The 19,394-nt window shown below is 43.0% G+C and overlaps 1 protein-coding gene across 6 annotated transcripts in view; it reads left to right on the top strand.

Moving 5' to 3' along the window:
* The window catches only part of COL14A1 (collagen type XIV alpha 1 chain), a 115,522-nt gene that overhangs the window by 75,023 nt on the left and 21,105 nt on the right, over positions 1–19,394 (top strand). For all 6 annotated transcript variants that reach the window (XM_069957148.1, XM_069957147.1, XM_069957152.1 and 3 more), the window contains 7 exons: positions 7,906–8,052; positions 8,244–8,318; positions 8,893–9,032; positions 10,909–11,032; positions 12,401–12,544; positions 15,821–15,985; positions 18,169–18,207. In XM_069957148.1, the coding sequence (XP_069813249.1) occupies positions 7,906–8,052; positions 8,244–8,318; positions 8,893–9,032; positions 10,909–11,032; positions 12,401–12,544; positions 15,821–15,985; positions 18,169–18,207 (834 nt within the window). The remainder of the gene's footprint in view (positions 1–7,905; positions 8,053–8,243; positions 8,319–8,892; positions 9,033–10,908; positions 11,033–12,400; positions 12,545–15,820; positions 15,986–18,168; positions 18,208–19,394) is intronic.

Genomic DNA, 19,394 nt, shown 5'->3' with positions numbered 1-19,394 from the left:
ACGATCCGTCCAAGATGTTCACATCTGCCCCGTTCTGCTATTTTTCCATTTTGGCTTCTGTTCTATAAACTTTCAGATATTATATTAAATTCCTATGAGTAAAAACAGTGCAGACGAGAGGCGATTCATATCCAAGATGTGCCGCGTGCGTAATAGAAACTGACAGAGAGAAGAAAGTATTTGTAGGAGGTAATATATCTGGTTGGTTTCAGCTCTTGTATCGATTAGACTGCTTGACGTTAGGTTACACCAGGTAGATGTATGACTCCCGTTAACAGACTATTAGATAGGTCTGAGTATAAAGGGGGACAAGTGAAGGGTTAATGAAATTAAAGCTGAATGCAAGTCAGGATCCCCCAAGGCTGTCCTAATGATGGATCCTTTGTCACCATAATCCTGGGGGATGTTCACACTAGTTGGCATTGTGGTTGCTTCTAGGGACTCTTGGCAACTATGGTGTCCCATGTAATACAATGCATAAACCACCAAATAGTAACTAGGATACAAAGATACATCCAATGTAGAGGCCTTTCCGTAGCTTTAGGTTCCAGGTTTGGGATTGGAGTGGAAAAGCTGACTGCCCAGGGAATCAGGGCAGGGGCCACCACTTCAGTTTGTCCATCCATATTGGTAGCACACCCCTAAGGCCATTATGTTTCGCATACAGAACCATTGTAGCCCATCTTTGTAGATTCCACTAACTTCAAGTAGCCTTTTTACGTTATAGAACTTTATCTCAGAGACATCTCATTGGCACATAGAACTTTGTCTCGGATTTAGATCTGTAGACGTTGGCTAAAAATAAGATTTGTGGTTAAAGCTGCCCAAGTCACTGGTGTTTCTAATAAAAAATAAGGGCTTATTCTTGTGGTCACACATGTAAGAATCCGTTCTAGCCGCAAGCAAAAGGAAAACGGTTCAGGTTCCAACTATATATATATTGACACATATGGAAATGTTAAAGTGCCAAATTCATAGTATTAAGCAAAAATTCCATTATAGACTGGAAGAAAGTTATACTGCAGTACGGGATATGGCTGAACTGTGTCCAGGTCTAGATCATCGATAATGCCGATAGGTCACAATGATAAAGGTTTACCAAGACAACACATAGATGGATTCTTCTTGGTATAGGCCAACAATGTGTAATCCCTGGGGGGTTCAACCATGAGACCTCAGCATAACAAATGGACCATGACAATTTAACGAGCACTATGGGTCCTTCAGCTTTTATCTAAGACCAAAGGCTTGTCACTGAGCTGTTATAGTCCATTTGTTGTGCTCATAGGTTGGGGTCAGACGTCTTCTTTTTACATATTGCCAACTTATCCTTAAATTGGATCATCAATGACTTGTCCCGGACATACCCCAAGCAGTCACACCTTAAGGATTTAGGATTTATCCTTGTGGTAAGTCCTTAATGAGTTATCCTGGAAAAAACCTAGCAGTCACACCTTATGGATCTATCCAAATAATGGGTCCTTAATGAGTTATCCCGGAGAAACCCCCAATAGTCACCCATTGAGAATGTATCCTTATGATGGGCCCCTAATGAGTTGTCACTGACAAACCCCCAGCAGTCACACCTTATAGATCTATCCATATGATGGGTCCTTAATGAGTTATCCCGGACAACCCCCCAACAGTCACCCATTGATGACCTATCCTCACGAATGAATTGTTCTATTCAAACCTATTTAAGGATGATCGACACCATTTAGTAGATTATCATCTACTTAAAGTAGGGCAATTTAGTAATTTATTTACCCTTCTAATTTATTTTCCTTTAGTGAACAACATAGGGCAAAGAAATAAAAAAATCTAAAAAAATACATTAGATTTATGACAGTGGTTTTGGCTGTTTTGAAATCTGTCACCATCTATTAGTTGGCTTGCTGTATCTGAAAATGGGGTGCCAACATTTTGCCAAATTTTTGGTGCAGGGGGTCACATTTACACCATGCTCTTTTAGAATGAACCATGCCCTTTTACCATGTCAAATGGGGCGCAAAATTGGCTACAACCTGTCTAACACACATTACGAATGCTGTGCTGGTAACATATACTAAGTTAGGTATAACCTATGGACAAGGTTAGCACCATTTCTGCAAAAGTAGGCATGCCCTATAAGCTATAAGGCTACTGCTTAGCCGAGACAGGAGAGGTCTGATAGAAGACATATTACCTCCCTGACGAAACCTTCCCAGAGACAGGAGAATGCTATAAGAGCTTATAGACCAAATCCATCAAGCTGATATAGAATATAAACCTGGATGTAATCCATATCCATCTTATGTAATCATTCCGAGCTCTGCTGGCTCCAACAGTGTAAATTTCCTTGTTATCTGGATTTAATATAATGCATCTTTCCTCTCCTTCCCTGGAGTATGTGATATACTGTACTGCCAAACTTGGAAACAAAATGGACAACTAGGCATCTCACATTCTTGAGGGGCAGTATTATAGTAGTTATATTCTTGTATATAGGAGGCAGTATTATAGTAGTTATATTCCTGTATATAGCAGCAGTATTATAGTAGTTATATTCTTGTATATAGGAGCAGTATTATAGTAGTTATATTCCTGTATATAGGAGCAGTATTATAGTAGTTATATTCTTGCATATAGGAGGCAGTATTATAGTAGTTATATTCTTGTATATAGGGGGCAGTATTATAGTAGTTATATTCTTGTATATAGGAGCAGTATTATAGTAGTTATATTCCTGTATATAGGAGTAGTATTATAGTAGTTATATTCTTGTATATAGGAGCAGTATTATAGTAGTTATATTCTTGTATATAGGGGCAGTATTATAGTAGTTATTATATAGTGGAGACGGAGCGGCTGGCACTACTATATACACAATCGGTATGCGATAAAGCGGACAGGCAAACTCAAAACTGGATAAACTGTGCGGCTAGTGGAGGTGCCCAATGCCAAAGCAAACAGTCCAACTTGGAGTAGGTAGAAGAATTGAGGCGGTCACTCACCACGTTAGATGCCGAAGATTCTTTATTCATCCAGGAATGAAAATAGCGGGGAAGGTGGAGGAGCGGGTGCAATCAGACAAACGTTTTCGCTGGCGAAAACATTTGTCTGATTGCACCCGCTCCTCCACCTTCCCCCTTCCCCGCTATGTTCATTCCTGGATGAATAAAGAATCTTCGGCATCTAACGTGGTGAGTGACCGCCTCAATTCTTCTACCTACTCCATTATAGTAGTTATATTCCTGTATATAGGAGCAGTATTATAGTAGTTATTTTCTTGTATATAGGAGCAGTATTATAGTAGTTATATTCTTGTAGATAGGAGCAGTATTATAGTAGTTATATTCCTGTATATAGGAGCAGTATTATAGTAGTTATATTCTTGTATATAGGGGCAGTATTATAGTAGTTATATTTATGTATATAGGGGCAGTATTATAGTAGTTATATTCTTGTATATAGGGGCAGTATTATAATAGTTATATTTATGTATATAGGGGCAGTATTATAGTAGTTATATTCTTGTATATAGGGGCAATATTATATTAGTTGAATTCTTGTATATAGGAGCAGTATTATAGTAGTTATATTCTTGTATATAGGAGGCAGTATTATAGTAGTTATATTCTTGTATATAGTAGCAGTATTATAGTAGTTATGGTTCAGGGAAGAAAAAGAGCGCTGCACCTCACACCTATTGCTGATACTAATGCCCCTAGGCTAAATAAAAAACACATCAGAATTTTGTGTGTGAATTGATCAAGCCACACTGCCGTATGTACCGCGTACAGGTATCTGATACACATGGGTCCCTAGACTAAGTCCACACTGTGCCGGTCAGTGACCACCACCCCGCAGGCGTGCACATTCAGGGAACGGGGGCCATGGGACAGCCCTGCGACCCCCATGTCACAAGACCAGGCCCGAAAACACCACACCAGAACCCGGCCAGCACCGCCGGCGGAGGTCGCCCCCAAACAGCACAAGTCTGGATGAGGTATTGCGCTCACCATAGCTGCTGCAAACAGAATGGGAAAAGACAGGAGGGATTAAAACCATGTGCACTCAGGTATCTCCTGCTAATTGCGGTCATGTGGGTTGCCAGGAGGAGTGCAAAACACGGAGAAAAGAGAGAAACAAAATACGGTTCAGGGAAGAAAAAGAGCGCTGCACCTCACACCTATGGCTGATACTAGTGCCCCTAGGCTAAATAAAAAACACATCAGAATTTTGTGTATGAATTGATCAAGCCATACTGCCCCATGTACCGCGTGCAGGTATCTGATACACATGGGTCCCTACACTAAGTCCACCCTGTGCCGGTCAGTGACCACCACCCCCGCAGGCGTGCACAGTCAGGGAACGGGGGCCATGGGACGGCCCTGCGACCCCCATGCCACAGGACCAGATCCATTTCACATTATAGTAGTTATATTCTGGTATATAGGAGCAGTATTATAGTAGTTATATTCCTGTATATAGGAGCAGTATTATAGTAGTTATATTCCTGTATATAGGAGGCAGTATTATAGTAGTTATATTCCTGTATATAGGAGGCAGTATTATAGTAGTTATATTCTTGTATATAGGAGCAGTATTATAGTAGTTATATTCCTGTATATAGGGGCAGTATTATAGTAGTTATATTCCTGTATATAGGAGCAGCATTATAGTAGTTATATTCTTGTATATAGGAGCAGTATTATAGTAGTTATATTCTTGTATATAGGGGCAGAATTATAGTAGTTATATTCTTGTATATAGGAGCAGTATTATAGCAGTTATATTCCTGTATATAGGAGCAGTATTATAGTAGTTATATTCCTGTATATAGGAGCAGTATTATAGTAGTTATACACGAACTGGAGAGAGTGGAACGGCTGCACATCCCATCTATGGCTGATACTAATGCCGCTAGGCCTATATTAAAAATCAACACCAGAGTGTCTGTATATGAATTGATCAAGCCATATTGCCCCGTGTACCACCGCGCAGGTCCTCTGGTCCACACGGGTCCCTACGCTAACTCCACACCGTGTCGGTCAGCGACCGCCAACCCCGCAAAGCGTGCACATGCAGGGAAGGGAGGCTATGGAACGGCCCTGCAACCCCAATGTCACAGGACCAGACCCAAAAAGCCCCACCAAAACCCAGCCAGCACCACCGGCAGGGAAGGCTGCCCCCAAACGACACAAGTATGGATATGGTATTACACTTACCATTGCTGCTCTCACAGAATGGGGAAGACATAGGGTCCAGACATGTGAGCACAGACATATCCTGCTAATTTTGGTCATGTGGGTCTTATAAAGGAGTGCTAGCTGTTCAGAGAGGGAGAATTGCAAAACACGAACTGGAGAGAGTGGAACGGCTGCACATCCCATCTATGGCTGATACTAATGCCGCTAGGCCTATATTAAAAATCAACACCAGAGTGTCTGTATATGAATTGATCAAGCCATATTGCCCCGTGTACCACCGCGCAGGTCCTCTGGTCCACACGGGTCCCTACGCTAACTCCACACCGTGTCGGTCAGCGACCGCCAACCCCGCAAAGCGTGCACATGCAGGGAAGGGAGGCTATGGAACGGCCCTGCAACCCCAATGTCACAGGACCAGACCCAAAAAGCCCCACCAAAACCCAGCCAGCACCACCGGCAGGGAAGGCTGCCCCCAAACGACACAAGTATGGATATGGTATTACACTTACCATTGCTGCTCTCACAGAATGGGGAAGACATAGGGTCCAGACATGTGAGCACAGACATATCCTGCTAATTTTGGTCATGTGGGTCTTATAAAGGAGTGCTAGCTGTTCAGAGAGGGAGAATTGCAAAACACGAACTGGAGAGAGTGGAACGGCTGCACATCCCATCTATGGCTGATACTAATGCCGCTAGGCCTATATTAAAAATCAACACCAGAGTGTCTGTATATGAATTGATCAAGCCATATTGCCCCGTGTACCACCGCGCAGGTCCTCTGGTCCACACGGGTCCCTACGCTAACTCCACACCGTGTCGGTCAGCGACCGCCAACCCCGCAAAGCGTGCACATGCAGGGAAGGGAGGCTATGGAACGGCCCTGCAACCCCAATGTCACAGGACCAGACCCAAAAAGCCCCACCAAAACCCAGCCAGCACCACCGGCAGGGAAGGCTGCCCCCAAACGACACAAGTATGGATATGGTATTACACTTACCATTGCTGCTCTCACAGAATGGGGAAGACATAGGGTCCAGACATGTGAGCACAGACATATCCTGCTAATTTTGGTCATGTGGGTCTTATAAAGGAGTGCTAGCTGTTCAGAGAGGGAGAATTGCAAAACACGAACTGGAGAGAGTGGAACGGCTGCACATCCCATCTATGGCTGATACTAATGCCGCTAGGCCTATATTAAAAATCAACACCAGAGTGTCTGTATATGAATTGATCAAGCCATATTGCCCCGTGTACCACCGCGCAGGTCCTCTGGTCCACACGGGTCCCTACGCTAACTCCACACCGTGTCGGTCAGCGACCGCCAACCCCGCAAAGCGTGCACATGCAGGGAAGGGAGGCTATGGAACGGCCCTGCAACCCCAATGTCACAGGACCAGACCCAAAAAGCCCCACCAAAACCCAGCCAGCACCACCGGCAGGGAAGGCTGCCCCCAAACGACACAAGTATGGATATGGTATTACACTTACCATTGCTGCTCTCACAGAATGGGGAAGACATAGGGTCCAGACATGTGAGCACAGACATATCCTGCTAATTTTGGTCATGTGGGTCTTATAAAGGAGTGCTAGCTGTTCAGAGAGGGAGAATTGCAAAACACGAACTGGAGAGAGTGGAACGGCTGCACATCCCATCTATGGCTGATACTAATGCCGCTAGGCCTATATTAAAAATCAACACCAGAGTGTCTGTATATGAATTGATCAAGCCATATTGCCCCGTGTACCACCGCGCAGGTCCTCTGGTCCACACGGGTCCCTACGCTAACTCCACACCGTGTCGGTCAGCGACCGCCAACCCCGCAAAGCGTGCACATGCAGGGACTGGCACGGTGTGGACTTAGTGTAGGGACCCATGTGTATCAGATACCGGCACGAGGTACATGGGGCAGTATGGCTTGATCAATTCATACACAAAATTCTGATGTGTTTTTTATTTAGCCAAGCGGCACTAGTATCAGCCATAGGTGTGAGGTGCAGCACTCTGTTTCTTCCCTAAACCGCATTTTGTTTCTCTCTTTTCTCCGTGTATTGCACTCCTCCTGGTGAGACCCACATGACCGCAATTAGCAGGAGACACCTGAGTGCACATGGTTTTAATCCCTCCTGTTTTTTCCCATTCTGTTTGCTGCAGCTATGGTGAGCGCAATACCTTATCCAGACTTGTGCTGCTTGGGGGCGACCTTCTCCGCCGGCGGTGCTGGCCGGGTTCTGGTGTGGTGTTTTTGGGTCTGGTCCTGTGGCATGGGGGTCGCAGGGCCGTCCCATGGCCCCCGTTCCCTGGCTGTGCACGCCTGCGGGGTTGGTGGCCACTGACTGGCACGGTGTGGACTTAGTGTAGGGACCCATGTGTATCAGATACCGGCACGAGGTACATGGGGCAGTATGGCTTGATCAATTCATACACAAAATTCTGATGTGTTTTTTATTTAGCCAAGCGGCACTAGTATCAGCCATAGGTGTGAGGTGCAGCACTCTGTTTCTTCCCTGAACCGCATTATAGTAGTTATATTCTTGTATATAGGGAGCAGTATTATAGTAGTTATATTCCTGTATATAGAAGCAGCATTATAGTAGTTATATTCTTGTATATAGGAGCAGCAATATAGGTTTGATGCTCTTGTGCTATTATTCTAACATTTAATTATTTAATGCGCATATTACTTACTTTACTTTTCACTGTTTTTTACAGATGGAACTAAGCAAGAAGCCAACCTTGCTGGAGGAACATCCAGACACTGTTTCTATGACCTTACACCAAATTCTAAATACAGGATAACTGTTTATGCACAAATCCAAGAGTCCGAAGGCCCCGGCGTGAGCATCGTGGAAACTACATGTAGGTTGATGTACTGTGAGACAATAGATATGTCCAGTTAGATGACCAAGGTTTAGTATACTCTTGTGTTGGGCTATAGCCCATATCCATCACAAGTGTATATATTGTATACTATTATAGTTCAGTACTGTTGATACTATAAGATTAAATAAGATGTTCGGTAATCATTCACCTCTCATGTTTGCTCATAGTACCAGTTCCAACCGCTGCACCAACCCGACCTCCGCCAACAGCTCCTCCTGCAACTATTCCTCCCGCTAAAGAAGGTAACACATCTTCTTTCAATTTTAAACATTTATCTAAAAATGAATTTTCATCAAATTCCAGTCTGTATGGCTCAAAGTATTAGAATTTAGCCAAAGTTGTTTCCAGTTCAGTTCTACAAGGACTTCCATATGATGTTCTGTACACATAGCCTATGTGGGTCCTTTTTATATTTGTATGCAGGGATTTTTTTCCCTCTATATTGACTTTATACAGTGCTATGTGGTGATACAAAAACCTCCTAGGGGTAATAATATTGTTTCATTACAGTTTGTATCATATAAAACGGGTGCAGAGCCCTAAGAAAACTGTCTGGGTGAGCTCCAATTTATAGAAATGGAGGTAATTTGATACTGCTCAGATAGGGCTTAGTACTTGAGTTGTTCTGAATGAGTCGCTATATTTTCAGTGTTGTGTAGACTACTGCAAGACTACATCGTATTTCACCTTTACCTTGGGATATGATGATCCCTTTGGCCGTTGGAAATGTTTCCCACTTTCCCATGCCGTATAGGTCATTCCATATTAGTTAGTCCCATATGGTACTATCACCTCATTTGGTTTCCTATACTTTAGTGTGTAAATCTGCCAGAGCCGACCTTGTTTTTCTTGTGGATGGATCTTGGAGTATTGGAGATGACAACTTCCACAAAGTCACCCGTTTCTTGTACAGCACCGTCGGAGCCTTCGATGAGATAGGCCCAGAAGGAACACAGGTAAGATTACCTCTACTCATCTCTACTCATATACGACTTAGTAAGATAACAATAGACTCGTATCACTGGAAAATAGAGGAGGGCAGAAAACACAACCGTCTCACATCCATGGAAGGAACGTTGAGATCTGTATCTTACGAGCTCAGAATTTGCAGCTTCCAGATATATAAGCTATGCGGCTAGGCTCAGATTTGCATTATAAGGCTATGTTCACACTACGTAAATCTACGGCCATAGTTCTCGCCGCAGAACTACAGCCGTAGATTTGCGGGGTGGAACATAGCATTGTTTGCTATGAGATCCCGGCCGGAGCGTACACACATCGTATACGCTCCGGCTGGTTCCCATGCGGCACCGCAAACAACTGACAGGTCCATTATTTGCGGACGGAATTCAATGAATTCCGTCCGCAGAAGGACCTAGCAGTTCACACAGTGAAGCGAGCGGCTCCGGCTATGGGCTGTGGGCTATGGGAAGCTCTGATGCGGGCGCGTGCTGATGCACCAGCATCAGAACTCCACGGAGGAAAGATCATCCGGCCGGTACTTAAGTCACGGAACGGCCGGTCTCATCCGTAGTGTGAACATAGCCTAATACTTTGCATCTGGATGTTACAGTGTATGGTGCTTTGGATAATTCTGAAGATTAAGAAAATCATGAAATGTTGTCAATTTTATTCCTTCCTCCTTCAAACCAAGCATGGAAGAGGAGAACAATCCATTTCACTTTTTTTTTTTTAAAACAGACAAAATGCTGCAGCAACCTGCAAGTGTCAGGACTCACCGCATATACTCAAAAACAAATAAAAAAAGATTTTATTTATTTATTTTTAAAATAAGGTTCTTAGCAAACCATCTGATCACATAGACTGTACCATCTCACCACGTTAAGGTGAACCCCAGAGAGATGGTCCCGATAATAGCAATGGCCTCTCTCGGACTATAAGACTACAAAACTGGGCATACAGGGTCTAACTAAACTCTGTTTAAAACACCCACAGGAGATTGGTGGAGTGCAAAGCTAAAAGGAGGTAGCCACACCCACACATGTAACACAAAAAGCAAAGAAATAGCCTGCACGCCATGCCAGCGTGCAAACTGCACAGTGTGGACAAGTGCTGGTGGAGTGCTGGCTATTTCTTTGCTTTTTGAATCTCCCATTTTAGTCCTTTAAAGGTTCACACATACAGGATCTGCAGCAGATCTGGAGCACATTTGATGGCGCTGATTTGAAGCTGCAGATCCTGTACATGTGAACGCACCCTAAAGGAGAAGTCCGGCCAAATGTTTTTTTTTGTTTTAAAGGCAAGGGGTAAACATAATAGTCTTTACTCACCTCTCTATGTGCCTGCCATCCGCTGCGTGACCGGCCCCAGGACCCCCGCCAGAAGGCATTTCCCCCCAAATTGTGATGACACACAACTAGGGGGAAAATGCCCATCTTGACTAATGTACAGCCTGCTCAGCAAATCAGTGAGTGCAGCGGCATCCCACCCCAGTCACTGACTAGCTGAGCGGCCAGTCAATCAACTGGGTCATGACGTCGGCTCTGGTTGAGATCCCGAGCCCAGCGGGGGTCGCGGATCTGGTGCTGAAGAGGCACAAGGAGAGGTGATTTGTGATTGTTTTTTTATGCCGGCCACTGCCGACTTGGCCAGACTCTTCCTAAAAGCACCGGTGGACAGACTGATGGATTTGTTCGATTTCCGCCAATGTTCACCAATGGCCTCAGGAGCGGTAATCGTAAAGCTTCCTTTTCAGTCACCAAAGGATTTTGGAATCTTCCAATGCATGTGATGTATGTTCCTTCATAGCTTACCTCGCTATACATTCCCCAAATATTCTACTGACTATTAACAAGATCTATTCCTCTCCAGGTCGGGGTCGCTCAATATAGTGACGATGCCAGGACTGAATTTAAATTGAATACCTACAAAACCAAGGCGTCTCTACTGGCGGCCATTAACAACATAGCTTACAAAGGAGGGAATACAAAAATAGGTGCGTGTCGGGTGAATTCCCGATCTGTTTCCTTCAGGTTGTGTCTGTTGGTGATAAGGAAACATTGTAAGGCGAGATAAATGGATCTTGGCACTTAATGAAACCGGCTCCTGTTTATTTGGCTTGCAGATAAGGAGGGCTGCGTGTTTTGGCTCACATTTTATTGATGTATGTGGTAATGTAGTAGAGTTATTGCTGGAAAATTTACCGAGCATGGAGAGTAGGGGCTGAAAATACAATGTAGGAGAAACTGCGAATTATTCTAGTATGAGAAAATAGTCATCAACTCTATAAGAAAAAGCTTAGATCCAAAGATTCAGAAATTCTGATAATCCAGCGCTAGTTTATGGTACTAGACTGCAAAACAACCCGGTCTGGTTCACACAAGACACAAGCATGAATCCAGTAGTCCAAAATATTTCATATTTGGAACCTCAAAAATTGGTAAATATTAAACTGACAGTGCCTGTTTTTCCGAAACTTACTTCAGCTTTGCTATGTAGACTTGGATAGAGTGAGCAGAGCCATCTCAATTGTGGTCCTGGAGGCTTAGATAAGGCAGGATAGTAGCACTATATACACAGATAAGTTTATGTATGCAGTTTTGACTCTGGCCACTAGAGTACTTTCAGTAGGCTAATGGTTCATGTTTTCTACATCAGTTTAGCACTGCAGATGTGGACAGGGTGAGCAAAGCCATTTCTATTGTACTGCTGGAGGCCTAGATAAGGCAGGATATTATACTATACACACGGATTAGACTCTGTATGGGGTTTTGACAAGGGTCACTAGAGTACTCACAATAAACTGACAGTTCCTGTCCTTGAGCTCTGTTGTGTAGACTAAGACAGAAGGAGCAGAGCCATCTCTAGTGTACTGCTGAAGCTCTAGATACAGTAATGAAAGAAGGTGGCCACACACCTTCAATAACTGACGGCCGAATGATCCTTCAGCAGTCAGTTATCACTCCTATCTGACCCTCGTCTTCATCATACACAGGAATGTTCGGCATGGGCAAGGGACCCTGTATTCTTTTGTATTATATGGGGAGGGAGAGAGAGCTCTGGATGTGGCTTATCCCTTCCAGAACAAAGGGGTTGAGCTGCAATTCTTTCCATCAGGCCCGACGCCTTTATCCACAGACACCATGAGGAAAATTTATCAAACATGGTGTAAAGTGAAACTGGCTCAGTTGCCCCTAGCAACCAATCAGATTCCACCTTTCATTTTCCAAACAGTCTGTGAGGAATGAAAGGTGGAATCTGATTGGTTGCCGGGGGCGACTGAGCCTCATATTGATGTTTTAGGCTGAAAGGTGTATTTACACTGTAAACATAAAGCTGAACTATAGATTTTTGTGTGTTGAAGGCCGAGCAATCAAGCACGCCAAAGAAAATCTATTCCACATGGATTTCGGCATGAGGAAAGGTGTGCCTAGAGTCCTGGTGGTGATTACCGATGGGCGCTCTCAGGATGACACCGTCAAGCTTGCTAAGGAGATGCAGATGGAAGGTAAGACATGGTCCCATCCAAAGTGATGATACAGCCAGTCTGGGTCACATGTAAGCGTTTTGCTTAAAACTTGGTCATCAGTTTTATCAGTATTTTTTATTCAAAACTAGGATCGACAAAAACTTCAAGTAATGTAACATTGTAATATAACTTTATTAAAGAAAATCTTTACATTTTTATATTTTTAACTTGAGAGGCAGCAGTAAGGGGCAATACAACCCCTCTGCTGCCCCCTATGGTTGTGGCAGTAACTGCAGGTCTGCTGAGCCTCCCCTGATGTCTATATAATACATATTAGTATTAGAATAGACATTACATTGGGGGAAGCTGTCTATGGGATAAGCGCTGAAGCTGCAGCACAGTGTAACAGAGATAGCAATGATTGACTGTTATTCTCACTTGTTCTGCTACACAGTGCCATGTCTGCAGTTCTACTGAAACAGACAGCTTCCTCAAATCTAAAGTCTATTCTAATGGTAACATGTGTTATATGGACATCAGGGTAGGCTGCAGCACTAGTGACACAGACAGCTTCTCCAAATGTAAAGCCTATTCTAATGCTAACATGTATTATATAGACATCAGGGAGGCTGCAGCACTAGTGACACAGACAGCTTCCCCCAGTGTAATGTCTATTCTAATGGTAACATGTATTATATAGACATCAGGGGAGGCCGCAGCACTAGTGACACAGACAGCTTCCCAGCTTCCCCCAGTGTAATGTCTATTCTAATGGTAACATGTATTATATAGACATCAGGGGAGGCTTAGTATCTGCATGCAGCAGTGCTAATAATATGTAACTGTGTTGAGACTAGAGCTTAAGTGATCCTGCAGTTCTCGACACAACTATTAGTGGCAGCAGAGGGGCAGTGTGGTCCTTGCTGCTGTAACTCAATGTAAAAAATATATATATATTTATAATGTACATTTATTTATTTATTTTTAAATACCCCTTTTATTCTTTTTTTTCCCCCTAAAACCAGAAACTCCCCAGTTTAAGCCCCTGGTCACACAGATATTTAAATAAAAAAATAAATAAATAAAACATCATTTTTAACAGACATTTTCAGACAGACATACAATTGGAAAAGCCTATATAGTGAAATTAAAAATTCATTCAAAACTTTCAAAATAACATCTGGTTGGAAATAAAATAAAAAAAAATGATTAAAAAAAAACACAACACAAAAATACAAAAAAATCACCGTAATGCACAAACAATACAGCCCCAACCGACACATTGCACTCTGCTACATCTGCGTCCTGAATTCTCTGGTAGAATAATCAATCCGTACCCAATTCGAGCTGAAAATCAGATTTCCCATGAATAGCCCCATTCACACGCTCAGCCCTAAAGCTGCAATAGGGAGATTTATTATTATTATCCGATACAAAGGGAAGGTATTTGGCCAAGAAATGATGTTTATTCTCTCCGAGCTGTTATTTGGGGCCGACAATGGCAGCAGATTATGACTGATAGTCCTGCTGGGCCCACAGGAGCTCAGTCTGAGGAGTTTATGAAACTTCTCCCGGGAGAACAATAACTTTCCATTAAATGAAGCGGCGAGACATCCTGTGATGTGTTAATAGTTTGTTTTACCGAAAACAGAGGCACGGCCAAGCACTTGAGTCATTGTTGGTGGCGCTGCTGGGAGACGCGGTGTGATGTCTGCAGCACTTATAGCGCCCACAGTACACAGCGTCTATGTTCTCTATGTATTCACACTAAATCCTCCAGGTGATCCACATTCCCCCAGCATACCAGAGATGTGGTGGTAGCCTGGTAACCGGCTTCTAGGGAAATCACCCTGGGGGTAGAAGGGATTATACTGGGGCCCAGCACAATTTCAAGCACATTTTTTTTTTTTAGAAGAATTTGTATTATACAAGTGAGCATTAACAGCAGGTATCATTAGAGTCTATGGAGCGGATGAGTTGTATGTGTCTGCCAGTTGCACTGCTGCATACTCATGTCAAAAGTTAAGTCTTAAAGGGGTACTCCAGCAAAAAATGGTGAGAAAAAATCAAGTGGTGCCAGAAAGTGCCAGAGATTTGTAATTTACTTCTATTAAAAAAAAAATCTCAAGTCTTCCAGCACTTTTCAGCTGCTGCATGTCCTGCAGGAAGTTGTGTATTCTTTCCAGTTTGACACAGTGCTCTCTGCTGCCAAATCCATGTCAGGAACTGTCCAGAGCAGGAGAGGTTTTCTATGGGGATTTGCTGCTGCTTTGGACAGTTCCTGACATGGACAGAGGTGGCAGCAGAGAGCACTGTGTCAGACTGGAAAGAATACACCACTTCCTGTAGGGCATACAGCAGCTGACAAGTACTGGAAGACTTGAGATTTTTTTGAATATAAGTCATTTACATATCTGTATAACTCTCTGACACTAGTTAATTTAAAAAAAAAAAAATTCTGGAGTACCCCTTCAAGTAATGAGCAAATTTTTTATTCTTTTGGTATTAGATATCACTTTAAAGGGGTACTCCGGCAAAATCCTTTTCTTTCATATTGACTGGTTTCAGAAAGATATACAGATTTGTTATTTACTTCTGTTTAAAAATCTCCAGTCTTCCAGTACTTATCAGCTGCTGTATGTCCTGAAAGTGGTGTATTCTTTCCAGTCTGACACAGTGCTCTCTGCTGCCACCTCTGTCCATGTCAGGAACTGTCCAGGTCAGTAGCAAATCCAGAGATTTGTGTCAGTCTGGAAAGAATACAATACTTCCTACAGGACATACAGCAGCTGATAAGTACTGGAAGACTTGATATTTTTAAGTAGAAGTAAATTACAAATCTGTATAACTTTCTGAAACCAGTTGATTTGAAAGAAAAAGAGTTTCGCTGGAGTACCCCTTTAAGAGACAACTTTTTAGCCGGATTTCTTTCACTTTATTTTTTTTACATTATAGAAGGCCAAGGTTTTAGTATTGTTGCTATAGAGATTGAATACCTTACATACAGGTGGTGGGTGGTCCCATGTTGGATCTCAACACTTGGAAATGCCAAGCAACAGTGCCAAACTTTGTATCATCCACTTACCCGGTACATAAGGGAACGTACTCTGTGTCAGGTTCTCTTTAAGCCAATGTAATATTTCATTCTGGCTTCTACAATAAGCGGCATGGTCCTCAGCCCGGCCGCCGCTCCTTTCATCAACAATCTCCCGGCTTTGATGATATCATATATCCAGTAGTGACCTGTGTCTGTGAACTCCCATCAGGGGGAAGCTGACTGACTGCCTAAACCCTTGTGTCCTCTCCTCCTCTCAGGGTTCAGCATTTTTGCGATCGGAGTGGCGGATGCAGACTACGCAGAGCTCGTGAACATTGGCAGCAAGCCCAGCGAGAGGCACGCGTTCTTTGTCGACAACTTCGATGACTTCAAGAAAATAGAAGACGAACTGATCACTTTTGTCTGCGAGACAGCGACAGCAAGTGCGTGCCAGCTTTTCCTGTTTTCTCATTCACTTTTATGCAAAATGAACATATAGAAGAGCCCCGCCAGCAACACAAAAAGTTCCATCCCTGGGCCCCTTTATAGAGGGGAAAAAAACAACTTGATTGAATTGGGGTCCTTTTACATGGGAGATGTCTGCCTGACATGAGCGCTGATCGACAACCTAGTCAATTGGCGCTACTTGTCCCTTTAGACCACAGGTGTCAAATTGGTGACTCTCCAGCTGTTGCAGAATTACAGTTCTTATCATGTCTGGACAGCCAATGGTAAATCAGCTGGAAGGCCATGAGCTTGACACCTTGCTTTAGAGCCATATTAGATGGCCGATCAGAAATGTAAACAAGCACTATTGTGCAGAAAGGGATATATATATATATATATATATATATATATATATATATATATATATATATATATATTGTTAGCAATGTCTGGGCAGCCCTTGCGTTTTAGCGTAAAATAATAAAGTTCATACATACCTGTCCATTCTCCCCAATGCTTCTGCCCACTTATTGGTATCTTCCGCTGCATCCGCTGCCAAGAACCACAGAGCCGGCCTCTAAAGTAATGGGTTGCTCAGCCAATCACTAACTATGGCCAGTGATTGGCTGAGCGGCCTGTCACATTAGAGGTTTGCTCTGAAGTTCTAGTGGCAGTTGCTCAATCTAACATTTTTTAAAGGAACAGGGACACTTTAAGGTTGTGTTTACCAACAGCTGGTAGTCACTAAGTAGGACCACCCACTAAACTCAGAAGTTATACTTCTGCACAATTTAGACAGGTAGGCAGTGTGACAGGATCCCTTCAAAGGAAACGATCAACAACTTAGAAGCAGATAACCTGCTGATATGTCCCTCCCACGGGGCACTGAGGATGAAGGTCTGCCCCTAGTACATATTTATCTGGCACTCTGCAGTGATGAACACAGAAGTGATGTCACTGCAGTAGGCCGTCCCAATATTCATTAGAAGGGATGGGCTGGCGGGGGTGGATCGGTGCACTGAGGGTGGTAGCCCCGCCCCCAGCGCACCAAACCACCTCATTTATATATCTATAATCTACATAGTTTCCAACGCTGAGGATCAAGTTAATAAAAAACTTACCTTCATCCTCAGCGCCCTATAGGGACATGTCAGCAGGTTACAGATTTCTAACCTGCTGACATTTTCCCTTTAAAGGAGAAGTCCGGTGAAAATTTTATTCAAGCATTGTATTGCCTTCAAAAGTTATACGAATCACCAATATACACTTATTACGGGAAATGCTTATAAAGTGCTTTTTTCCCTGCACTTACTACTACATCACGGCTTCACTTCCTGGATAACATGGTGATGTCACTTCCTGGATAACACGGTGATGTCACTTCCTGGATAACATGGTCACAACCTGACTCCCAGAGCTGTGCGGGCTGTGGCTGCTGAAGAGGATGATGGCAGGGGGATACTGAGGGACACAGGGCACTGGAGGGACACTAAGCATCCCTCTGCCATCATCCTCTCCAGCAGCCACAGCCCGCACAGCTCTGGGAGACGGGTCGTGACATCACCATGTTATCCAGGAAGTGACATCACCATTTTATCCAGGAAGTGAAATCACCATGTTATCCAGGAAGTGACATCACCATGTTATCCAGGAAGTGACATCACCATTTTATCCAGGAAGTGAAATCACCATGTTATCCAGGAAGTGACATCACCATGTTATTCAGGAAGTGACATCACCATGTTATCCAGGAAGTGACATCACCATGTTATCCAGGAAGTGAAGCCTTGATGCAGTAGTAAGTGCAGGGAAAAAAGCACTTTGTAAGCATTTCCTGTAATAAGTGTATATTGGGGATTTGTATAACTTTTGGGGGGCAGTACAATACTTTAATAAAAAAAAAATTCACCAGACTTCTCCTTTAAGTAATTCTGAATGTGAATCACAATTATTTTTTACTTACATAACGGGATTATGTACCTTATAACCTCCATACTGAGGCCAGCAATCCAACAGAGATATGGATACAAATTTTTTTATGTAATTGCACCATTTTTCTGTTGCATAGACAATTAACATGACCCCCGTTGTGTTGGTAGCGCAGAGACACCATCTTTCCTGGTGACTCTTGTAAATGTATACTACCTGTTTAACTCTTATATCCTTATGTATTTTTCAGCTTGTCCCTGGGCCTACATTCAAGGCAATAGTGTGTCCGGTATGTACGTCCTCTGTATAATTTATTCCTATATTGACCCTAGTTCTTGCCTTTGATATCTGTTTGTTTCTTGTACCTTATTATAGATGTGTTATACTCCTTCATTGGTAAGAGTGATCCGTGTAATACTACCAAAGCTCATGAGTAACCCTACCATCTAATACACATACAGAATTACAAGATAACAATGTATGTCTTAATCTAAACCATATAACGGATGGTTATAAATCCTCTTTTAAGTGTCACTGTTGTTTATTTATTTATTTATTTTTTGCAGAAATCAATAGTACAGGCGATTTTAAGAAATTTTGTAATTGGGTTTATTAGCCGAAAAATACATTTTAGCATGAAAAAGCAGTTTGAAGCTCTCCCCCCTGTCTTCATGGTTCTCTTATGGAGAGAGGAGGGGTTGAGGGAGATGAGGCACCAAAACAGGACAACAATGATTTATTTTACAGCTACATCACCGGGCTATCTCCTCTGAAGTCAGCACTGACCTCACTGACCTCTGAATACTGGCTTTCACACAGGTCCCGCTGTGTAATCCTTTGTTCTCTGCTCTCTGCTGCCAACTAATCTCCCTCCTCCCCCCTCCCCTCTCCATATGTTACACAGGGCTCGACTGATGTAAAAAAGTTGAGATTTCCTGATAATGAGCAGTGAATGAGAGAGAGGAGGGGGGGGGGACCTGGGGAAAGTCTTTTTGAATGCAGATAATGGCATATTTGCCTAATAAACCCAATTACAAAGTTTCTTAGAATCGCCTGGACTATTGATTTCTGGAAGGAAAAAAAAATACGACAGTGAAACTTTAACTTTACAGACTATTTGCTTTACTGCTTTCATACTCATTTTGAACATTCATGTCTTTTTCTACCTGCTTTCAGAATTCTACTGGTTGCCGCTAGAAACAGACATTTTAGCTCCACCCCTTTGTCAGATATGTTACCTAACAGCTCACCCTTAATGGTGTAACTGTCAGCTGAACTCCCGCAATGCACTGCTTTCTGATCATTAGGATCCCTATTTCAGCTTTTCGATAGAGATAGAGAACATGTAACACACAAACAGGACAAAAGCAAATTATTTATCGAGTTATTCACTATATCAGGTAGAGAATAGTTTCCATTTTTACATGGCTCCCCAAATGTATGTGAAGGTATATAGTAGTGTACCAAGTTCCCTGC

Source organism: Dendropsophus ebraccatus, chromosome 2, assembly GCF_027789765.1.
Source record: "Dendropsophus ebraccatus isolate aDenEbr1 chromosome 2, aDenEbr1.pat, whole genome shotgun sequence".
Taxonomy (NCBI): domain Eukaryota; kingdom Metazoa; phylum Chordata; class Amphibia; order Anura; family Hylidae; genus Dendropsophus; species Dendropsophus ebraccatus.
This window is presented reverse-complemented; position numbering and strand designations above follow the sequence as displayed.